This window comes from Heteronotia binoei, chromosome 16 (assembly GCF_032191835.1).
Source record: "Heteronotia binoei isolate CCM8104 ecotype False Entrance Well chromosome 16, APGP_CSIRO_Hbin_v1, whole genome shotgun sequence".
NCBI lineage: Eukaryota > Metazoa > Chordata > Lepidosauria > Squamata > Gekkonidae > Heteronotia > Heteronotia binoei.
In genome coordinates this window covers 18,548,534-18,573,773 of record NC_083238.1, presented here as the reverse complement: position 1 = coordinate 18,573,773, position 25,240 = coordinate 18,548,534, and the positions used below count along the sequence as shown (strand labels likewise).

At 46.2% G+C, this 25,240-nt stretch overlaps 1 protein-coding gene across 2 annotated transcripts in view; it reads right to left on the bottom strand.

Moving 5' to 3' along the window:
* The window catches only part of GALNT13 (polypeptide N-acetylgalactosaminyltransferase 13), a 370,357-nt gene that overhangs the window by 184,035 nt on the left and 161,082 nt on the right, over nucleotides 1-25,240 (bottom strand). For both annotated transcript variants that reach the window (XM_060257257.1, XM_060257256.1), the window contains exons 4-6: nucleotides 13,545-13,711; nucleotides 10,837-11,044; nucleotides 7,823-7,993 (exon numbers count right to left, since the gene is read on the bottom strand). In XM_060257257.1, coding sequence (XP_060113240.1) covers nucleotides 7,823-7,993; nucleotides 10,837-11,044; nucleotides 13,545-13,711 — 546 coding nt within the window. The remainder of the gene's footprint in view (nucleotides 1-7,822; nucleotides 7,994-10,836; nucleotides 11,045-13,544; nucleotides 13,712-25,240) is intronic.

The window sequence follows — 25,240 nt, the reverse complement described above, 5'->3', positions numbered from 1 at the left end:
TTTGTTTTTTTGCCTTTTCTAAATTGATAAACTACTGAGGAGCATTAGCTGAAGTGGCTTTGAGAGAGGACAGAGTTTGAGGGTGAGTAGGTGCTTGCAGCCTGCTGGACAGTGGTGTTTTTGTCTGAGTCTGTTTGGGTCTTTTGTTTGGTCTGTTGTTCATCAAGCAAGGTCTGTTTGTGTGAAGCTGACCAACAGCTCCACCCTCTACTGTTGCTGCTGGGTTATCGGGACTGCTAGCCTCTGAACAGTTAAGGCTCCTCTTAGGCAGAGGCATAAACCTTTGGCGCAAGCCAAAGGGTGAGAGTCAAAAGGCTCTTGGCCTGTGGCTCTTAACCTGGAGATCAAGCCTGAGGACTCTGCATCATTCTAATACCTTTAAACCACTAACCAGTTATGAAGGTAGAAAGCCAGCAGGTGAGCATGGGCTATCCAGCATTTTAGAGAGTGCAGTACACGTACAATTGTCGACCCAGTGGGTGAAAATTGTGGATGTGTGCTTGCTGCATGGAGCTTGTGGCTCTCAGGAAGCAGATTCATTCATTTGAGGCTAGAGTTGTTGACCTGAAAAAGCTGAGGCACAGAGTGAGGTTTGGGGAAGAGACCCTTAGGGACTTACCAGAACAGTCCCATTTCTGTGGTGACAGCTCTTCTGCTCTTGTGGAGAGTGGGAGTTTTGAGGTTAGAGGGCATCAATTTGAAAAGAACAGATGTGATCTTTTAGAGAGACCCCTTCCTTGGATGATGGACCAACATCCTTTCATATTGAGTATACCTCTGGGGGGCTGGGGAGAGGTGGGCTTCTAGTAGTGGGTGTTTTGTTTATTAGAAATACAGAGAATGGTGTCTCGGACAGGTATTTTTACCTCATAATGATTTGCCTGACTGGTGAGAAAGTTGAGGACATCATGCATTGTCTAGATAGTGCTAAAGAGTAGTCGGCAGTTATGGCGCATGTTGGTACCAATGACATTGGGAAATGTAGTTGTATGGTTATGAAGGAAAAACGTACGTTACTAGGCAGAAAGTTAAAGGCCAAGACCTTGAAGGCAGCATTCTCAGATGTGCTGCCAGTCCCATGTGCAGGGCCAGCTAGATGTGCAAATCTCCATGCATGGATGAGATCTCCATGCACGGATGAGAAAATGGTGCTGGGAGGATGGGTTAGATTTGTTAGGCATTAAGGAACATTCTGGAACAAGCCAGACCCGAACCAAAAGGGAACCAGGTTGCTGGCGAATAATATCAAAAAGATGGAACAGCAGCTTTTTAATTAATCCTGGGGAGAAAGCTGACAGGACATGGAGAGCCTTTGGAATGATTGTGTAAACACTTAGGGTAATCCTGCTAGGACTGTAACAGAACTCGGGAGTGAAAAGAGTATGGTGAACGAGGGCCATGTTTGGTGATTAGGGGGGTGAGGGTTACTGATGATGATACTAGATTTATATCCCGCCCTCCACTCTGAATCTCAGAGTCTCAGACTGGCCCACCATCTCCTTTATCTTCCTCCCCCACAACGGACACCCTCTGAGGTGGGTGGGGCTGAAAGTGCTCTCCCAGAAGCTGTCCTTTCAAGGACAACTCTTGTGAGAGCTATGGCTGACCCAAGGCCATTCCAGCAGCTGTAAATGGAGGAGTGGGGAAATAAAAACTGGTTCTCCCAGATAAGAGTCCACACACTGAATCACTACACAAAACTGGAGAGGGAAACACATTATATGTGTCCATATGCCAATGCTAGTAGTCTCTGACTACTGGAGAGCCAGTTTGGTGTAGTGGTTAAGTGTGCGGACTCTTATCTGGGAGAACCGGGTTTGATTCCCCACTCCTCCACTTGCACCTGCTGGCATGGCCTTGGGTCAGCCATAGCTCTGGCAGAGGTTGTCCTTGAAAGGGAAGCTGCTGTGAGAGCCCTCTCCAGCCCCACCCACCTCACAGGGTGTCTGTTGTGGGGGAGGACTCTTATATGGGAGAACCGGGTTTGATTCCCCACTCCTCCACTTGCACCTGCTGGAATGGCCTTGGGTCAGCCATAGCTCTGGCAGAGGTTGTCCTTGAAAGGGAAGCTGCTGTGAGAGCCCTCTCAGCCCCACCCATCTCACAGGGTGTTTGTTGTGGGGGAGGAAGGGAAAGGAGATTGTGAGCCGCTCTGAGACTCTTTGGAGTGGAGGGCGGGATATAAATCCAATATCATCTTCTTCTTTTGAGCTAAAATGGAGGAACTGGAGTGCTTGGTGTTCAGTACCAATTTAAATATAGTATGTATCTCAGAAACATGGTAGAAAGGGGGAAATCAGTGAGATACAGTCACTCCTGGATATAAGCTCTACAAGCAGGACAGGGAGGGACAAGTTGGTGGTGTGGCATTGTACATCAAAGAGGGCACAGAATGCAAGAAGTTAGAAACTATCAAGGCAATTACTTCTCAATAGAAGCAACATGGGTGATGATACTGGGCCCTGAGCGTTACTTAAAAGGGGGAGGAGTGTACTGTCACCCACCAGATCAAACCCTTGAGGCAGATCTTGAGCTGGAGAAGGAAATAAAGGAGGTGACTAAAGCAGATGATGTTATTATACTAGAAGACTTCTAACTACTCTCACACTGACTAGCTAAACATATGCTCGAGTCATGCCATAGAAATGAGATCCCTAGACATCAGAAATGACTGTGCACTGCAACAGTCGTTCTCAGAGCCAACCAGAGGGGTAATGATCTTGGACTTGATTCTGAGTGGGTCTCAAGACCTGGTGAGATACGTAGACGTTGTTATACCAGCTAGGAACAGTGACCACGATACTATTAAGTTCAACATTCAGGACAATGGAAAGTTACCCCTACAGTTCAAGCTGTAACACTGATTTCAGAAGAAGAAACTTTACAAAAATGAGGGCAATAGTAAAAAGAAAGCTTAAGGGGAAACAGTCAAATCCCTAGAGGATGCTTGGAAGCTATTAAAAAAAAATCATGGTAATTGCAGCCCAAATAGCATGTATTCCGCAAGTTAGGGAAGGCACTCTGGTCATCATATCTCCAAAAGAACATTGAAGAGCTGAAAAAAGTACAGAGAAGGGCAAAGAAGATGATAAGGGGGTTCGAGCACCATCCCTATGAGGAAAGGCTAAAGAGTGTGGGACTTTTCAGTTTAGAAAAGAGACAATTAAAGGCAAGCATAATAGATGTTGACAAAATTATGCGTGGGGTGGAAAGAGTTGACAAAGACAATTTTTTCTCCCTCTCCCAAAATACTAGAACTCCAGGGTATTCAATTTATGTGTAGTAGGTTCAGGACTGACAAAAGGAAACACTACTTTCTACAGATAGTGATTAAAATGTGGAATTTGCTGCCACAGCATGTAGCTGTGACCACAAGAATAAACAGCTTTAAAAAGGGGATTAGCTATAGTCTTTAAAAGAGGTTTAGATACATTCTTGGTCTATCAATGGCTACTAGCCATAATGGCTGAGGCAACCTCCACATTCAGATGCACTAATCCTATGAAACCCAGAGCCAGGAGGCAACATCAGGGGAAGGCCTTGCCCTCTATGCCCAGTTATTGGCCATCCAGAGGAAATGGTTGGCCACTGTGTGAGATAGGATGCTGGACTAGATGAACCATTGGGCTGATCCAGCAGGGCTCTTCTCGTGTTCTTATGTCTTGAGTATCAAATGCCTCAGTGTCTTCTGAGAGGGTCAATTTTATGGAATACATACCTCCCTTTGCAGGTTCCTGGTCTGATTGTCTGTCTTTGCATGTACTTCCTGATTCATCTATTGCACTTTTTGCCTTAACCTTCCTACCAGGAACTCAAGGTGACATATATGGTTCTCCTCTCCCACATTTTGCCTTCACAACAATCCTGTGAGAAGAGAAAGTAACTAGACCAGATTCATGGCTGAATGATGGTTTGAACCTGGATTTAACATATAAACCACTATTCTTCATTGATTCTCAGTAGTGCAGGCCGCATTCTCTTGAAACGTTTCTATTCCAAGAGAGTTTACCAAGACAAAAGAATGTGGGGAAGGTTCATGCTGCTGTTTTTCCTAAAGACAGCAAGTGTTAGAAGACAACTGAGCAGGAAGGCACTTGTCCTGAGCCCTGGGACATATGTACAGAATACAGATACAGAAAGGCAAAATCTGTGTGGCTTGTGTGAAATGAACACCAACGTGAACCAGTTTTCTGACATCACTGTCACACTATCCTGGTTTATAGGCTGGCTACTTCCACTATCAACATTCAGCACTTCATAATAATTCCCAATCATAAGAAAACCATACTTGACCCTCTTCGGAGTTAACTGTGCACATGATGTTTCCATTCAAAATCAGATATAGGCACGGAATGCCTAACTTTTACAGTGGCATACCTGTGCAGTGAAGGGGATTCTTCCATCACATAATTCCTCTGCTACAAGAAGCCCATTACTGAAGCCCAGGTACCTATGAACCTGCTCACAAAGATGGCTTTAAAAAATCCATTTGGGTGTGTGCATGCCTGCCTGGAAATCACTGTGGACTTCTGCTGACCCCCTACTTAGGATAGGACATTTACAGAGAGGTGGCTTGATATTGTCTGCCTTTGCATCATGGTATTCTTTGGAGGCCTCCCATCCAAGCACTTTCCAGGGTCGGACCTGCTTAGCTTCTGAGATCTGATGAGATCAGGTTTGCCTGGGCTATCCAGGTCAAGGCACAGAGATAGCTCTTCAGTTGGAGGGGCAGTGATGGCCTCTGAGTATGGAACCTAGGACAGGTACCCTATGGTTAACACCTCCTTGATACATTATCTTTTTAAAGGAGTTCCTGCAGGTGACAAGGTATATATTACCGTACTTCATATCGCAATATGACTCAAGAATTTTTACAATAAGATAAAACTTAACAGCCAATTCATTATATACTGTGAAAATGGTGTGTAGTGCATGAATCAACTTCCAAGTGCTACTGTTAACAACCATTACCATGGTGAGTGATTATGAGAGAAATACATTATGAGAGAAATAAATTTGTGTTTTCTTTATGCGCAAGGTAGTCCAAAACTCCCCTTTTCCTACAATCACTCTTCTTTCTGCCACAACAAAGCAATAAACTTTACCAAACCTTATGTTGGTGAAAACTTATGCTGCCTAACTACTAAGTTAAAGGCGATGAGCATCACAAAACACTGCCCTGCTAAACGGTTCTGCAGTAGTCTGATTTACGACAGCAGGAAGGAAAGGATGGCAGACTTCAGCCTGCTTTGAGCGGTCAGAGAGATGAATGCATGCATGTGGGCCACCAAAGGACTCCAACAGGAGAAATCAAATTACTGTTATTCATTCGTTTTAGGGTATTCTTCAACACTGAGGACAAAGCATCCATCTGATTTCACCATTAGAAGCCCATATCAAGCACAGATCCACATTTATCAAATTGTTTCCAAGGCTCATACTTACAAACTACCTGAAGTGGTACTATTAGTCCATTTGATTCAAAAAATATTTGAGATATTAAACATACCAAAAGAGCACAACAGAAACTCTTAACAGTTTATTTTGTTCATTAGCAGCCAGCGCTGCCAGAACCAAATTCACAAGAATACATCATTTCATCTCTATATTAAAGCTTAATAATTAATGAATAAAAAGGAATATTACACTGAGGGACCCATGATTATTTCCTTTTACATAAAAATGTGTAATTCAATTTCCCCCCGCTACATTCTCCTTAGTGTCATATTTTATCCAAGATCCAAGAGAAGTGTTCACCCATTTAAATAACATAACTTTACACTGGGGCGAGAAGCCCTGAATCAGAAACCTTTCAATCTGTTAATGGTCCTTATTGTCGAGTATAGTCCTAGCTTGCAGAATTTATCAACAGAGGGATGGATTCTTAGGTATTAACTGAGAATCTCTTCTCCAGCACTGGGTCTCCCTTCACTCTTCTCAGGTGCTTTCAGAGTCTTACTATATCCCAGTGGGATTCACTGAATTGCTCGTGGAGAGCCACATTTATAACTACCAATCATCCAAAGGGGTCACATTTACATCCATCCCTGTTGGTAGGCCCACAGCCATTCCTCCACCAGCAGCTATTTCAAGAGAGGAACTACCTGCCAACCACCAGGCAAGGACCTTGTCCGTTTTCCCGAAACACGGGGTAGGAGTCACACTATAGAAAACTACTTAGAAGCGTCAGATGTGTCGTGTCAAAGAGCCACGTGTGGCTTCTGTCCCACAGAAGAAGTATGACTGCTATAACCAGAGTCACCAAGCAGAGAGAGAAAGCTCAGTACACCCCCTATTTTGTAGCTTTTTCTCTATTTCCACTTAAATACAAAACAAAACTAAGTCTTAATATAAAATTAAGCAGGCTGCAATCTTCCAGGATTGTTTTAGAGGGCCACTGGCTTAAGTGAAGCTTTTTAAGTCAATGGTTTGGTATTGTAGCCGTTCTTTTGCTCAGTGTTAACTTAAAATGAAGAGAAATTTGATATTCAAACAGTGATCAACAGCATAGGCAGTGAACTTGGAATAGTGTGATTTAACAAAGCTTCGACTAAATCATGAATCTTTGTTTGCAACTTTAAGCTTTATTAGTTACAGACTGAAAATATTTTTAAAAGGCATCCTACAGCTTTTGTTCTCCGCAGTTATGATAAAGGAACTATCTGTCAAATTCCTCTTTTCAGGAATTAATTGTGCTGCAAGTTCTCTTGTACAGCTGTCTTAGATGACAATTACCCACAGGGCTTTTACAACGCAGTCACTGATTTAATTAACCTTTGCCATAAATTTGAGCTAACTCTACAAAGGCTAATATTTCTATTGTTTCAACTCCCTAACAATCCCACAACGTTACATGACAACTAGAAAAGCTGATTGTTATTCCTCAGGCATACAGTGGCCACTTATCTTGACTTTTATTTCAAACGAAAGAGAATCTCATTGTCTTCACTAATGGGAAAGGAAAATTAAAAAAAAAATGTGTAACCCAAAACAGAGTATTTTTTTTAATCATTCTTGTATTCCGAAACACAGGCTAAGCATCTCTAAAATGTTGTATTGATAAATACGCTCGGAATTGACTAATAGTTTGTGTGTGCAAAGTACCATCAAGTTGCAGCCAACTTATGGTAACCCCAGCAAGAGGCTTTCAAAGCAAGTGAGGAGCAGAGGTAGTTTGCCATTTGCCTTCCTCTGCAGTCTTCCTTGGAGGTTTCGCAAAACGAAATGAGGAGGAGGTGATGTGATACCTGCACGGACTCCCTACCCCATATACATAAATGGTGGAGGGATCCAAGGATCCAGTGGCTAGGCACACCCAACTTAATATTTGTCAATTTCTGCATCAAAGCGCTCGTCCTGCATGGAATGAAGACCTCAGCTCTTCATGCAGACTATCTCTCTGAATCGTTCCACAAGTTGCAGCAGCCTCTGCAAGGAGGTGGAAGACACTCTCAAGCTCCCTTCCACAAATGGGCGACTTCTTGCAAACACCCGTATGAATTAAAATTTTCTGGAGACCTCTGTAAATTTGTAGGCTCAAACCCCATACTTTTTAGGTAATGGTTAAAATTTATCTTCATCATGACAGTCTTAAACTTTGGAGGAGACAAGAAAGAAGACTGTTCAAAGATTCCCTCCTCCCCCATTATACATGGTATCTTCCCTGCTCTGATATATTCCAAGGACTACTGCATGAAAAGTTCATTTTTTTATTCTAATCAACATATTATGCAGGCGTACTTTTAAAATAAATTTAATCAGAGCTATGGATGCAATCCCATATATACGTCAACAACCAGCCTGAGATCATGAAACATCTTACCTTACAGGCAGTGTTCTATCTCCTTTCCTTCTGTCCATTTCTCTCTGGGGAACAGGATACCAACGAAAGTTAAGTTTCCAGTTAAATCCTCCATAGGTCATGTCTGACCCAGCCATATACTCAAAAGTGTCATCACTGATCACATCAATGATTGGGCAAACGACAATCTTCCTAGAAAAGAAAAGACGTTTATATGACTATTTAAATTTTCATTCCACGAAAAACTCTGGCTCCAATCCAAATATACATCTGTTCAGGGCTAAGTATATGCGACACTTTTATTCAAAGGAGCAATATCAGGCAGGGGACTAACAATGCAACCCAAAGAACACTTTCCTGGGAGTAAGCCCCACTGAAAAGACCTGAGTAGGATTCTGTATAGACCTAGTTAGGATTGCTCTCTAAGTTCAGAGTCAGGTCCTCCCTACCATTTATCTTCCCAAACATAACTGCTACTTTTTCCATGCAAGAAGCTCTGGCTCTGAAAGAAAGAGAACAGCAGACAGTATAGCACTTATTTGCACATACTTTCTCATCCAGCTAGGGATATATGCACAGAAATTTGTTTCTACATGCAAATGGCTAAATTTTAGTGAATATGAACATTTTGAAGACCTATGTTCCATCTATTTCAATAAGATGTAAGCATACTTTAGCTTCTCTGCTTTCCTCCAAGCCTTTGATTTAAATGAGATTTGCTTTAACTTAGTAGGGATGGGCAGATATATACAGATAATGGAACAAACTGCGCAAGATTCTCCCTTTTTTTAGTCTATCTTGATTTTAATTTCAGTTGAATTCATTTAGACAGAAATTGTAATAATTTTTCAAGTGTGAGAGTATCTGTTGGAAAACAATGAGATGCATGCATCTTGGTTGTCTCTGAGTAACCTAATGAGAAACAAACTAGGGAAATTGACTGTGTATAATTCATATTTTAAAAATGAAAACAAAGATGACAAATTGGTTTGACAACACAATTAATGGCTAGTTGCCATGACAACAACAACAAAACACTGTCGCTTGGACACAAAGATCTCTTGCATGAATAGAAAGCACTTCCACAAGACCTTTCTGAACCCATTTTGGCAGGTCTTTGCCCTCCTTAAAAAGCTGATTCTAAAATTTGGGATAGACTCTGGAGCAGCAGGCAATACGGCATGAGAAAAAGTGAAACCAGCTGGGAGAGGGAATGAATTCCGTACAAGAAGCAGCAGGATTTTGAAAATCCCAGTATTCATTTCAAATGCTGGATGTTAGCACTGTTACCCAGTTAACAAACCTGAAGGACCACATGCGTTATAATCAATTAAATCAGCACATATTTATGAACAAAACAACACATTCGAAGCACTTCTGCCCATGAAAGTTGTGAGTCCTGTAGTTTCTAGGAGTGTTTGTTCTGAAATTCCCAAGCCAAAAATATACACAAAAATTGCTGTTTAGGGTTGTTACCCTGATTTTTTGGGAGGGTAACACACACCTGGGATTATACATCATGAAAAACTACTCACTCCACCCAAAACATGATTGCTGTCTTCCATGTTCATTTGCAGCAGCAGGCATCTTTTTTTTTGATTCTCCTGATTTCCCAGGCAAAAACTGCATCCTTACAAGGGATCAAGGCATGAATGCTCCCAGCCAATTACTTTGGGAAACAAGTCCCTTCCTCCTAAGTGTTCTTTATGATCAGGGGAAAGGCTAGGTGAGGAGCCAAGATCCCCTCCTCTATCTGTGGCACCTCTGGCCAGCAAAATCAGCATCTGTCGTTTTAAAGAGATATTTTTGGAGCTGATGTGTGACTCTATCAAAGTGATGAATCCAGAGACTCCCACACTTCAGACCCTGTCTCCTCCCTCCTCCTCAAATTCCTTAAATAGTAGAACTATTTACTAATTAAGGAACCGCTACAGTGGATGCCTAGCTTGAAGGTGTGTCTCATAGCTAATGGATGAATGATTCATCACATGCAATCTCTCTCATACAAAACACACAAATTTGAATAACTGGTAACGTCCTACCCGAAATCAGCAACAACAGTAACAGTTCCCCACCCCGCCCCAAATTCTGGATCTGAAACTATAACATTCCCCCCCCCCCCATGGAAAACACCTCTAGTAATTTTCATGGATTGCTGAACATATTCTTTGTGTAGGTAAGGAACAGACACAAGCATTTGCAATAGGAACAGTGAGATAAGAAAACCCCCTTTTTATGATTAAAATTCTCTGGATCCCAACCAATAAATCTGAAGGTGGAAGAAGGGCATATTTTTGTTTTCTTTAAGATGGTGTAAAGCATCTGAATTCTCTGAAAGCTTTTTTTTTTTTTTTCAAATTAACTATCCTTTTAAAAATTTGTCCTATCTTTAGTTGTGGGTACTGTTATAATGGGTCAAGAGCTTTTTTGCTGTCACTGATCAAGCAAACAATCAGCTAAACGTTGAAGTCCTACAAAAATGCACATGAATTTGTTCCAGAATGAAATCTTCCAGATCCCTTCAATGAAAATAAATGCAATCTCAGGTTTCTCACATCATACTTTTTCACTGAAATAATTTTCAATAGCTAAGGCCAACATGATGCCCACTGGCACCACTGAGCCCACCAACACCTTTTTTGGTGTCTGCCAAATGGTTTTAGAAAATGGGTAGGGCCAGGTGGGGATCTTCTTGAGTAAATGTTCTTATTGGCCACTGAATCTGTTCAGCTACGCAGATTAAAATAACATTTTTCCCCAGTGGTAGCTGCCGGAACAACATTTGTTTTATTCTCTATCACTCCTCTCTCCCAGTGTATCTTTAATTACCTGTCTTTTCCCCAGCCCCTGTGCTTCCTCTGTGTGTGTGGCTCCACCTCATGAGGTGGCATTTTTGTGGTTGTACCCAGCATCCTGTGTCAGAATTCCAAAGATGCCCACAGGTTTAGTAAGGTTGCTGACCCCTGGGCTAAGTTCCGAATGAAAGCTCTGTTGATTGATGCTGCCATAATACAAGCGCAGAACTGAATGCTCACCTGTCTTCCTTTATTCTTGCCAATAGTGGCTCCAGCCAGCCTAAAGTGCATTCACAGTGCGCGTCCAGGAAAGTTATGACCTGCCCCTTAGAAGCTGCCGCTCCTCTAAGCCGAGCTCGAATCAGGCCTGACCGCTGTTCCATCCTAATAATTTTTACTGGCACTTGCAGATTTTTCACATAATTCTCTAATGGGGCCTTCAGAAAATCTGCCAAAGGCAATTAAGAAAGAAAATGCAACAAAGGATTTGTTTGAGCTAAATTCAGAAGCCAACAGAATACAATCACACGGTTATGATGCCATGATGGTTGCTAAAAGGGTAACTTCTTTACTAGACTTTAGCAAACAAATATACAAAAGGTCAAAAGCTTCTGAACTGGGAGGCCAAAAAAGAAATATAATGAGCCATTCTTTCAGGTTCACAGAATTAATTCACCAAAGTGCAGGAAACGAAGAGCACTGGTGTCATGCCGAACTGACCTGCTGAATTGAAGACAGCATCCATTTATTTCACATATCCCTAAAAAGAGCAACAGGGCCAAAGATGGTAGTTTTCTGAAGATGGTCATCAGTGAAGTGAAGAATCTTTACATAGGTTTTCCTGTGCATTCATAGCCACCCATGCATGCATGCATGCATAAACAAATGCACAGACAGAAGACAGGAACCTAGACTTCTCTTTCCCAACATTTAAGGGTATAAAATGAGGGATCTTTCTAATGAAAGAGAAACAGCATTTCTGGTACAGCAGAAGAACAAAATGAGGAGTGTCAATTATTCCTGCTGACATTAACCCATCAGAGAAGAACCATAATCTGGAAGGCTAAGAATAGCCCAACTCAAGAAAACTGCAGCTCTGTTAAATGCTAGTTCTCATGAGAGTCAGGGTGGCGTAGTGGTTAAGAGTGATGGATTCTAATCTGGAGAATCAGGCTTGATTTCACACTCCTCCACATGAAGCCAGCTGGGTGACCTTGGGTCTGTTACAGTTCTTTCAGAGCTTTCTCAGCCTAAAAAAATAAATCTAGTTTACCACATAGTGGTGCATGATACTAAAAGGGCTAGAACTTCAGTCTACCAGACAATCTTAGGCTCTCCTGGCTATACTAAGCACAATGCCATATGATAATTATAATTATATCTATCTACAATTATAATTACCTCACTGTCTCTCTCACCTGAAGCCGCACACATCTCTCATTGTTCGGAAAGCTTGCAAAATCTGAGTGACTGCACTAGACTCCAAAGAAACAACTTTTAGTAGTCAGCTTTACTGTTTGGATTTGTTTTTATATAGCTGAAGAAGGAAACTCTCTGTAAAGTCCTTAGAACAAATAATTTCTAGTTTGGGGACTGGCTATCATCAATATGCCGATGACACTCAGCTGTATCAAAATCTCCTGGATAAAGGTAAGAGGTCCTGAATCTCTGTTTGGCTGTCGGTGGTTAATTGGCTAAGATAAAAATCAACTCTGGGAAAACAGAGGCAATACTGGTGGTAAAGGTGAAGATCGTGAAGGACATTGTGCCCCCCATTTTCAACGGGGTTCATCTCTAACCCATGCTGACTCAGTTAAGAGCCTAGGGGTTATACTAGAGCCAACATTACAACTGCAGAAGCAAGTTAATGCAGCTGCAAAAAAAAGCTTTCTGCAAATTTAGTCTAGCCCTCCTACCTTGATATAGCTGATCTAGTCGCCTGGATCCATGCCACAGTGGCATTGGGACTAGATTACTATAATGCACCTTATGTTGGTTATCTTTTCAAAATCAACTCACATACTTCAGTTGGTGCAGAATACCACAGCTCAGCTATTATCAGGAGCTAGAGGGAGCATGCGCATCACTCCCATTCCGCAGTCACTCCAGCAACCAGCCATAAATGACCGGATTCAATTTAAGTGCTGGCTACCTCATACAAAACCCTTCATGGCCTCTGTCTGCCATATCTCCAGGACCACCTCTCCCCCATGCTTTTCCATGACAGCTTTGCTCATCTGAGCAGGGCCTTTTGTAGGCATCAACCTGAACACTGGCAAAATCAACAACAGCTTGCACCTGTCCATTCTCCACTGCAGCTCCCATCTTATGGAACAGCTTGCCTGCCTAGGTCAGGAAGGATCCTGCAGTCCTGACTTTCCACAAACAATTCAAAACTGAATTATTCAAACTGAAGTGTCCTACTCAGAAAACAGAACTGTACTGTAACAAAAAGGTTCAGAAAGATATTGGAGAAAGAGTCAGACTGCAATCTATACCTCTATGAATAGTTTGTAATGTCTGCTGCTATAAATAGAATCCTTCGATGTAATTTTTGCATCACTGAACATGTCGTGTTGATACTTATTTTTTTGTTTCAGTTCTGTTTCAGGTTTCTGGTTGGTTCCAGATTTCTACAAACCAAACCCTGTTGGCATTGCTTACTGGATGTCTCATTTTGTTAACTATATTGTCTTTCTCTGTGTAATCCCATTTTAAGTCCCACTGAGAAAGAAAGCCTATAAATAATATATAAAAATGAAAAAAACATTTTTTTTCCATAGAAAGTGCTGTTTTGGGGAAAATACTGCATTATGAAAAAGAAACAAATAGAAAAAAAACAGTTTTTTCAAAATCAGAAGGCAGGAAATCGTTTAATCTATCAACATGCCACAATATTCTGAAATTACTTATTTTCTAATCTTACTGGCAACTTGGTTTATCCATACCTCTTTCACTGGCGTCATCTACTAAGATGATTTCAGAAAGCAGATAGTGTGGTGACCGATTTATAACACTGTAAATAGTTCGAAGTAAAGTGCTCCAGGCTTCATTATGAAATACTATAACCACACTTGTGTTTGGTAATTCGTCAGGGTAGACTTTTGTCTTGCATCTGTCAAAGACAAAAAAAAGGAGGCTAATTTATTCAGAAATTCATTCTGTGGCACTAACTAATGACATAGAAGTTAATCAGGTTCTAGACAGGAGGCCCCGAGGTTGCTGTATTGAAAGAGGAATGAGAGAAGAATATTAATCTCCTCAATCTAGCAAAGGATATTCACAGAAGTAACTAATGGGTCTATACTGTGGTTATCAGGGACATTAGTATTAAGTCCCATAAAATGCACCTCCTTAAGGTATTTTACTACTGAGAGTAATAAGAATCAATACTTTATAATGCCAAATGAAAAAAAAATCAAGAACACCAAAACTGCAATGCAAGTAAACCAGAATAAGTGGAGATGTAAATTTCCTGTGGGAAGCAGACCCTCATTTTCACAATGTACCTGTACCACAGAGAGAGAGAACAAGAACACATTACGGTTCTAACCTTCTAGTGAAGGCAGGATTATACTTCCTAGAGATTTGATTGATGTGACTTGAACAAGGCTTAAAAGAACTAAACCGGGGGTGTCAAACATGCAGCCCAGGGGCCAAATCAGGACCAAGAGAGCTCCAATCAGGCCACAGAGCAACTGGTTGTCATCTGCTTCCTTCTGCAACACAGCTTGCTTTGCCAGGCTTGCTCAATCACACAGGAGCTTCACAGCAAAGCCTTTTTCTCCTCCATTGGCTGAGGCTCCTTCCTTGGGTAGGAATGGGGGGAGGGATAGCTTGCTTTGCCAGGCTCTCTAAATCGCACAGCAGAGCTGAGCCAAGCCTCTCTTCTATTGGCTGAGGCTTCTTCCCCTCCTTTTCCCCTGGGGAGGGAAGGAAAGAGGCAGAGCCTTCTTTAACCAGTTCCTTTCTTTCCCTACAAAGAAGGCACCTTTAAAACCAACGAGTGCTATTGCCCCCCCAAGGATGAAATAACGAGACAGACACCAAGTGATTGGAATAAAATTGGGCCACTTTATTAATTAACCTCACCAACAGCAAGGGTACCCCACCAGCGGCCTGGCCAGGGCTAGGGGTCACCGCGACCGCTCCCCTGCCATAACGGGCGAGAGACCCAGCCCTCCGGCCAGAGCTGAGCTCCTCAGCTCCCTCCAGGGAGGCCCGCACCAGAGGGCCCAACACACGTCTCGCCAGAAAGCACCCTCTAGCCGAGTCTCCCGGCAGTTTGCAATCTCCACCCGGGTCTTCAAACCCCAGGGTTGATCATGCCAGACACCAAATTCCCCAAAAGGGGGATGCTTCACAGTCCTCCCCTGGCCGCATAGTGCCCCAAACCCCAAAAACCTGCCACTAAAGTGACCGCCTATTTAACAGCACCTCCCAATAGCCAAATCCACAATCCACTGCAATGCTATGTAGGGTAGGCGAAAAACACAACCTGGGCAACGCCGATCAGCCAGGGTGCGAAAAAATTCCTACCCGGTTCCTCAAAGAAGCAACCAGCAAATGCCTACATAACATACAGGGTGGGTGGGAGGGGCCGAAGCCACGCCCGACGCAGACTGAGAGGAGCGCAGGTCTGGCTGTCAATCAGCCAGACCTCGCCCTCCAGTCTGCGCGCCTAAATGGGCGCCCTCTGTCTCTCCCCGTCCGGGGAGGCAAACTCATGCCTCTGCAGCCCAGCCGCTGCGCTGAAGGCTGCAGGCACATGAATGTTTTAAGCATGGTTTATATTAAGGGTTTTTTTTTTTAAATCCTTAATTGTGTTTGTGTCCTTTATAAAGTTTATGTCTCTGCTACTTGGCACTACATTTTATGACAAACATGGCCTGGCCCAACAAGGTCTCATTTATGTAAAATCTGGGTCTCAGAACAAATGAGTTTGACACCCCTCATCTAAACTAAACAAATCAAATGAGCCTCTAGTTTGGCACTACAGAATGGCATGAACTACTCAGGTTATAATTCTGATTACCACAAAACAAGAACGAACGTGAGTCCTCAGAGGGTTAGGGTTAGCTACTGACTATAAGCTACTGGCAACACAAGGAAATTATCAACACCTCCAGATAGCTGAAGAACTATTGGGGGGGAGGGGGAATCCTGTAAAAGTCAGCCTTTGTTAAATTCAATTTCAGTAGGATGGCCCAGGCTAGTTTGATCTCATCTGATCTCGGAAGGTAAACAGGGTCATCCCTGGTTAGTATTTGGATGGAAGACCACCACCACCACTAGGGTTGCCAATCCCCACGTGGGGGCAGGGGATCCCCCGGTTTGGAGACCCTCCCCCCGCTTCAGGGTCACCAGAAAGCGGGGGGAGGGGAGGGAAATGTCTGCTGGGAACTCTATTATTCCCTATGGAGATTTATTCCCATAGAAAATCATGGAGAATTGATCTGCGGGTATCTGGGGCTCTGGGGGGGGGCCTGTTTTTTGGGGTAGAGGCACCAAATTTTCAGTATAGCATCTAGTGCCTCTCCCCAAAATACCCCCCAAGTTTCAAAAAGATTGGACCAGGGGGTCCAATTCTATGAGCCCCAAAAGAAGGTGCCCCTATCCTTCATGATTTCCTATGGAAGGAAGGCATTGAAAAGGTGTGCCGTCCCTTTAAATGTGATGGCCAGAACTCCCTTTGGAGTTCAATTATGCTTGTCAGAGCCTTGATCTTGGCTCCACCCCCAAAGTCCTCTGGCTCCACCCCCAAAGTCCCCTGGCTCCACCCCCAAAGTCCCCAGATAGTTCTTGAATTGGACTTGGCAACCCTAACCACCACCAAGGATGACCCGGGTTGCTATGCAGATAAAAGCAATCACAAACCACCACCCTTTGCTAATCTCTTGCCTTGCAAATTTACAGGGTCAACATAAATCCACTGTTTGACAGCACTTCTCACCACTAGGATAAGGCAGTTTCCCATCCATACTCACTGAATGCAGGTCAGAGTAGTTTCCCTATCTATACTCACTGAGGCTTGAGTTAATGCCAACAACCCATAATATGAGCTTCCCTAGATCAGCTGGTTCTCAAGCTCTGTTAACTGAATGGGGCTTCAATGTTACAAAATACCAGATCCCAGCTGTGAACCTATTCTGCTCTAATCCTCACAGGCAGAAGCCTCAACAGTGAAAAGCACAGTCTAATCAACAATGATAATTGACAGGGATGCCTGGAGGAACAACAGAACACTAAACTAGAATTAACTATATTAAACTGGAGAGCCAGTTTGGTGTAGTGGTTAAGTGTGCGGACTCTTATCTGGGAGAACTGGGTTTGATTCCCCACTCCTCCACTTGCACCTGCTGGAGTGGCCTTGGGTCAGCCATAACTCTGGCAGAAGTTGTCCTTGAAAGGGCAGCTGCTGTGAGATCCCTCTCCAGCCCCACCCACCTCACAGGGTGTCTGTTGTGGGGGAGGAAGGGAAAGGAGATTGTGAGCCGCTCTGAGACTCTGCAGAGTGGAGGGCGGGATATAAATCCAATATCATCATCTTCAATATCTTCTTATTGACTGATCAACAATCTTGATTCTGTAGTGCCAAAAAATGTATAAAAATTCGATTCCCAATTTTTTTTAAAAAAAAATGACATTAGGAGGAGGAACTAATATCACGTTTGCGCTTAAGCAACCCATACAGATTGGAAAATACTATAATCCTTTAAACAAATGAACAACATCTCTTCCTAGATTACACATTCAATGCTACTCAACTGTACTCAGATTACATTGAAGATGCGCTGGACTTTCTCAGTGAACTGGAATAGAATAGAAAATTAAAAATCCCCGGGCCGAGGGAGGCGAGATTGAAGGCTGCCAGAGAACGAGCCTTCTCTATTGCTGCCCCCCACTGGTGGAACCAACTCCCAGAGGAGGCTAGAGCCTTGCGGGATCTTGCCCAATTCCGCAAGGCCTGCAAAACAACGTTATTCCGAATGGCCTTCAACCAAAGTACATAGATGCTCGACATCATGGCGTGGAACTTAGCACCAAAACTGCTGTTTTAAATGGTATTAATAATTTTAAATTGCAAATTGTTTAATTTTAACTGATATTGTAATTGTTTTTATTGTTCGATGGTTTATTGTCTCATTGTTCATATTTAATGTTGTGAGCCACCCTGAGCCTGCTTCGGCGGGGAGGGTGGGATATAAATACAGAAAATAAATAAATAAATAAAAAACAGGAGCCTATCTTAGATAGGATAGCAAGTTCTAATTTAAGGATAAGTTCCAAACACCATCTCTGAATGTGAACGTGGATGTTCCATATAAGTTGATCAAAGGCTATTAGTTCCCACACCCAGGTACATCTGGCAAGTACATGAAGCAGATACCTTGGCAAAGCTAAACAGGTAGCAGGCTGGTCAGAGCCTGAGTGGAACACCTCCTGATAATTCTGTATTAAAAAGTAGTGAGAGGAAATAAGAGATCGGGATGCTGAGTTCGTGCAGTGATCTCCCCCCCTTCTCACCAAAAGGTACAACCTCCACCTTGTCGGCTCATCAGTCCTCCCCCCAGCTGTTGATGGGCCGATTTACATACTCTGCCCCTGCTGACTCCAGCCACTTCAAGGAAGCCTGCCCTTTTTCTAACTCCCTACAGGCAGAATACAAATAAAAATAATAAATATATTAGCCATGGTGGCTAAAGAAAACAGCTGTAAAATACTTTCACATATTGCACTCTATAAAATATTTTCCCCATTCAAACAATACCATTTTAAGCAACAGACTGATGCAATTACATGCTCAGACACAGTATACTCCTGAATATCAACTGTTGGGGTGCAATAACAGGAAGAGACTTTTCAGGATTGACATGCTGGCTCTTGCGGGAAACAGGACACTGAAGTCAAGCACTAGATGGCTGTTGTTAGATTTTTAATACCTCTTATTGTGAGGACTGCATAGGGCTTCTTCCACCTAGGTTTCTAGCTCTGGGTTGGGAAATTCATGGGTATTTGGGGCGTGGAGTTTGGGGTTTGGAGAGGGTGGAGTTAGGGGTGGGACCTTAGTGAGGTATAATGCCACAGGATCCAATTTCCAAAGCAGCCATCTTCTCCAAGGGAAAAACAGGTTTCCTACCTGTAACTGATGATCTTCGAGTGGTCATCTGTGCAGTCACACTTATGGGAGAAGGCGCCGGCGCCGATCACGATCGGTAACTTCAAAGCCGCGGATTTCCGCGCCCCCGTCCCGGTGCGCATGCGCAAGCACTCCCCTCCCTGCGCATGCCCACCAGGACAGGAGCGGACATCCCGCCAGTTCCTTCTGACCGCTGCAGAAGCCCTGTAGACGGACCCGCAGCAGAGGGGAAGGTGGGCGGGTAGTGTGACTGCACAGATGACCACTCGAAGATCATCAGTTACAGGTAGGAAACCTGTTTATCTTCTTCGTGGTCTCTGTGCATCACACTTATGGGAGATTAGCAAGCTAGCAGGCTACCTGGAGGAGGGTTGCACGGTCCGTCAACAGGTCATCGACTGCAAAACTGCACGGCCCACAGACGAACTATGCTTCCACCGGAGGTCCAGCGCATAGTGCCTGATGAACGTATGCGGAGAAGACCAGGTGGCCGCCTTGCAGATGTCTCGTAATGGCACCCCCTTCATAAACGCCGCAGAGGTGGCCATTGCCCTCGTGGAGTGAGCCTTGACCGGTCCCGGCAGAGGCCGCTTCCGTACGAGATAACAGAGTTTGATAGTCTCTGTCAGCCATTTTGACAGTCTCTGCGAGGAGACCTTCTGTCCAAGCGAGGCTGAAGCATAAGAGATGAAGAGCCGAGGGTCCTTACGCGAAGGTTTTACCCTATAGACAGCGCTCTTTTAACATCTAGAGCGTGAAGCCGACGTTCCGAATCTGTTGAAGGATTCGGGAAGAACACTGGTAGGCAAATGTCCTTATTCAGATGAAAGGTGGATACCACCTTAGGTAGAAAGGTCACGTCAGGGCGTAGCCACACCCCGTCTGGTCGGAACTGAAGGTAGGGATCATCGCAGCGTAGTGCCGCCAGTTCCCCCACCCTCCGGGCTGAAGTGATAGCTACCAGGAATGCCGTCTTCCAAGATAGCAGTTGCACAGAGCACGTGGCCATGGGTTCAAAGGGCTTGCCCGTAAGGGCTTCTAGAACTCCCGGCAAGTCCCAGGATGGGGTCGGCTTCCTGACTGCAGGGTACAGCCGTAGCAGTCCCTTAAGGAAGTTCTTTGTGGAAGGATGAGCGAACACCGAGTGGCCCTCAATGCGCTCGTGATTGGCCGAGATGGCTGCCAGGTATACCCGAATAGAGGACACCGACAGCCCCTTGTCCAGTAAGGTAAGGAGAAAGTCAAGGATGCCCGGAAGGCCTGCCGTTCTGGGGTCACCCCCGGTCTCAGAGACGAAGTGAACGAAACAGGTCCATTTATAGGCATAAGACTTCCTTGTAGACTCCCGTCTGCAGTTGAGTAGCACATGCTGAACCCGTTCCGACAGTGCAGTCATGGGAGTCTCCACGCCGTCAACTTGAGGTGTGGAACATCGTGGTGGACCACTCGTCCCTGCTCTGAGAGCAGTAGATCTGGCACAGGGGGAAACTGGTGAAAGACTCCTCTGGACAACCGCAGGATGTGGGTGAACCAGTGTTGCCTGGGCCACCATGGAGTGATTAGGACACCGTTCGGGCGCTCCCTGTATATCTTTTGTACCACCCGAACAAGAAGAGGGATCGGGGGAAACATGTAGACATGGCAATTGTCCCAGGGTAGCAATAGTCCGTCCCCCAACGACAGGGGGTCCCTCCCCCCCCGGCAACAGAACTGCCGGCACTTCCTGTTGTCGCGGGTGGCGAAGACATCGATGTCCGGAGTCCCCCATTTCTGGAAGACAGGTTGTAAGAGGGTCCAGTTGAGCTCCCATTCGTGTATGGAAGCGCCTCCTCGGCTGAGAAAATCTGCACACCCGTTCTGATCTCCCGGCAGATGGGCTGCAGCCAGACTCGTGTCCATCCCTCTGCAGATCTCCCAGATCCGCAAGGCTAGAAGGCAAAGTTTCCGAGACACTGTGCCGCCCTGACGGTTTATGTACGCAAGTGCCGTGGTGTTGTCCGTCAGAACCGCAACCGTCTGCCCCGCCAGCAGGTGCCGAAAAGAAAGGAGCGCATGATGGATCGCCAGTAGCTCCAGGAAGTTGATGTGGTATTGCAAATGGTCCTTGGGCCATCTGTCGCCCACACATAGTCCGCTTACATGCGCTCCCCACCCCCACAGGGACGCATCCGAGGTCAGAGTGACAGTCGGGCGTGGTTTGTGGAAGGGGGCCCCTTGTAACAAGTTGCCCTTGTGCTGCCACCAGAGCAGAGTCCTGAGCACACCCTCGGGAAGAAGTAGTCTGCGACGAGGGGAGTCTCGCACACAGTTGAAGACCCCCAGGAACCACAGCTGAAGGATCCGCATGTGGAACCTGGCAAAGGTCAGCACCGCTGTAGTGGATGCCATCAGGCCCAGCATCCGCTGCACCTGAAGGGCCGTGACCGATTCGCTCTCCAGGAAAACCTGCACCAAGTCCATGATGTCCTCCGCCCTCCTCTCTGGCAGGAAGGCCTTGCACAACTGCGTGTCCAGGATAGCCCCTATAAAGTGTACCCTCTGGGAGGGCTGGAGACAGGACTTCGCTGCATTCACCTTCAGGCCGAGCTCTTCTAGAAGGGAAAGAGTCATTGTGATATGCCGGAGAAGACTGGCCTCTGATTCGGCCACCAGAAGCCAGTCGTCGATGTACGGATACACCGCTACACCCTGTAGTCTGAGATGAGCCGCTACCACTACCATGATCTTCGTAAAGACCCTGGGGGCTGTCGACAACCCAAATGGGAGGGCCCTGTACTGGTAATGCATAGTCCCGATGGCGAACCTGAGGAATTTCCTGTGGGATGGGTGGATGCTTACATGAAAGTAAGCGTCCTGCAGGTCCAGGGTCGCCATCCAATCCCCGAGATTCAACAACGGAAGTATGCTGGGTAGCGACGTCATGCGAAACTTTTGGTGTGGTATGTACAGGTTGAGGCCCCGCAGGTCCATGATGGGCCGGAGACCACCATCCCTCTTGGGGACTGCAAAATAGCGGAAGTAGAACCCCAGTCTTAATTGGTCCGACGGGACCCGTTCTATGGCCTCTTTCTGAAGGAGGGCAGTTACTTCTTTTTGAAGCGTCGGAGACGGAGTGGTGTAGACGAATGTTGGAACCTTTGGTTCCTGTTGGAATTCTATTTGATAGCCCAGCCGAACTATCGATAAAACCCACTGGTCTGATGTTATTGCTGCCCACGCGTTGTAAAAAGGCCAGAGCCGGGTGCGGTCCAAAAAGGAGCAAGGGCGGGTGCAAGAAGGGAGAACAGAGTCAAAGTCCCTGCTTAGGTTGTCGGTTTCCCTTCTGGCGAGACGATTGGGAAGAGGTTGGGGAGTACTTAGACTTGTTGCCGTACTGTGGTTTGGAGAAGGGAGCTGTGGACTTAGGCCTCCACTGCTGCTCAGTCGACTGCTTGGGGAAAGACTTCTTAGGCCAAGCTCGCGACCAGGAACGTTTGCTTTGCTGCCTAGAGGAAACTGGTACCCCAAGGTTTCTGGATGTGCGGATGCTTTTATCCATTTCCTGCAGGACTGTATCAGTGTTAGCACTGAACAGCCCCTTCCCGTCAAACGGCAAGTCCTCAATGTATGCTTGGGTATCAGCCTGCAGAGCCGTGGACCTAAGCCAAGAGTGCCTCCTTAGTGTGACAGCTGACGTGAGAGTTTTTGCTGCAATGTCGCCAGCATGCCTGGCGGAATTGAGCTGTTGCTTGGCCACCGTCATGCCCTCTGCCTGAAGCTTCCTGATAGCGGTTTTGGTTTGTTCGGGGAGCCCAGACAGCAGTGTGGAGATTTGGTCCCAAATGGCGTATTGGTATCGCCCCATACATGCGGCGTAATTAGCAACCTTCAGGCCTAACGCCCCGGCCGAGTAGACCCGTCGGCCCAGACCATCGAGTTTCTTTCCCTCCTTATCTGGGGGGGAAGCATGGGTCTTCCGGGCCTTAGATGAAGATGCCACAACCACGGAGTTTGGTCTCGGATGGTTGAACAGAAAGTCGGCTGTAGACTCCTGTACGCGGTACATGTGGTCAAGCCTGCGCGAAGATATAGGCGTCGACGCAGGCTTGTCCCACGAAGCTTTGGCCGTATGCAGCAGCACCGTCGTCATTGGAAGAGCGACCGCCGATGAGGTATCCCTTTGCACGATGTCGAACACAGTGTCCGTGATGACAGGCTGTGGCTGAATCGTAGAGAGGGATAGGGATTGGGCCATTCTTTTTACCAAGTCCCCGTAGGATTTTAAGTCCTCCGAAGGGGAAATGGGTTGATCCTCACCGACCTTGTTGGAGGGAGGGCTGTCTTCCGGGGAAGATGGAGCAGGATCTTCCAGTACCGAGTCTCCCGACGACCTCGGCGATGCCCCGGGAGATTCCGACTGCTCGGACGGGTGCGACGCTCGGTCCCGATGCGGGTCTGGTGGCGTTGTCTCCTTCATAGGAGGTTTGGGTGGTGACTTCTTCTTGGGAGGGTCTTCCACCGGGGGCTTCGATACCGATGCGGATGGGGATCTCATCCGCGGTCGATAGGATGTTCTCGACCGATGAGATGCCTCCGAGCGCTGGTCCCAGTCAGGTTGTCGAGGAGGAAACCATGGGAACATCGTGGGCATCGGGCAGGACCCATATAGGTACTGCCATTGACGCTGGTCCCACGACAGCGGGGGAGTGGTCTTCCGCCCTGGCGAGTCCTGACGTCTCCTAGGGGATGGATCTTCCGGAGATCTGTCTCTCGACACTCTAAAGTCTCTTCGGTGTCGGGGGCTCCAAGACCTGTCCCGATGCGAGCTGCCCGATCGGTCCTTCGGTACCGATTCACGTCTCAGAACCAAGGGTGAGACTCTGCGGGGACTGCGAGACCGATCCCGCTTGACGCCTCCGTCACGGTCTTGGGGGCTGCGCTGCTCCGCCTGAACCTCCAGAGGACTCTCCCCCCTCACCGACCGCTGAGCTGGGTCGAGGTCGTGGTCGGAGTCCGACGAGATGGCAATCTGCGTCGACATCGACTGCAGTCTGGGTGGGCTCTGCTGTCGACGCGGCGATGCGAGTAGCTTCAGCGGCGGGACAAGTAATTCCTTCGGGATGGATGGAGACTTCGGGACGGAGCGTGAAGCAGATTCGGCATGCTTCTGCTTGTCCGTCTTCTTCCTCTTTTTCGGCTCCGAGGAAGCCTCTTCTACCTCCTTGGGCCTCTTGGCTGGTGTGGAGGTATCCGACCTCGAAGCCGAGCCCGCTCTTTTCAGGGGGCGATCGGCATCGGAGGGAGTCTTGTCGACATCGACCGTCGACACCGAGGAATTTGGCGCGTTTTCGGATGACGACGCCATTTCGCGAGGGGTCAGCACTCGCTCGATCAAGGCTGCCGCGAGGCGAGCGGCTCGGTTTTTTCTCGTTTGCCTGGAGAATTTTGCGCAATGAGAGCAAGAGTCCGGTCTATGCGCTTCCCCGAGGCAGAGTAAGCACAGAGTGTGGCCGTCCGGAGGGGCGATTTTACTGCCACACTTCCTGCACCTTTTGAAAAATCCCCAGCGCTTTTCCATGCGCGGAAAGCGCGGGGGGTGAGGGGGGGAAGGCTAAGGGGGGGACAAGGGGAAAAAGGGAAACTGGAAATAGGAAAAATAACAAACGCCTATTCCTCCCCACTCACTGACAGACGAACAAAGAACAGCTAGAAGGAAATCCAAACAGCAAGAAGAAATCCACCGACCGATGCGAAGATCGACTGATCCCAACGGCGGTCAGAAGAGAACTGGCGGGATGTCCGCTCCTGTCCTGGTGGGCATGCGCAGGGAGGGGAGTGCTTGCGCATGCGCACCGGGACGGGGGCGCGGAAATCCGCGGCTTTGAAGTTACCGATCGTGATCGGCGCCGGCGCCTTCTCCCATAAGTGTGATGCACAGAGACCACGAAGAAGATCTGATCTTTCTTGTCTAGAGACCAACTGTCATTCAGGAAACTCTCCAGCCACCACCCAGAGGCCACATAAAGGATCCATCCAACACAAAAATCTTCCTGGCTCAAGTCATTAGGAAAGTGGCACCATAGAGTTTTAATCTCCCAAATAGATAGAGCGTCCAGGAAAACCATAGAGTTTTCCCAGAAACGCCTAAAGCAGCCTCGCACGGGCACTGCCATTTTGATGATGTCACTTCCGGGTGACGTCATTTTGTCGTGCACGCATGCAAATGTCCCCCACCGGGGGATGAAGAGGACTTGGCAACCCTAAGTATAGGCAAGTTGAATAAGTTAAAGAATAATTTAAAGCTTATCCTTCTGCAAACTGAATGCATTTTGCAGAAAGGCAGGATATAAATCCTATCAACCATATGAACAACTGTAAACATCCAGCAGTTCTGCAGAGCAGACCTAGGCCTCAATAGTATGCAAGATGCTTTATATTATCGGTTTCTAACTATTACAGAGTATTATTGCTGTGTGTAGAAATCTTGTACACATTGTGTGCTACAATTAGGGCTGCAAAATTACC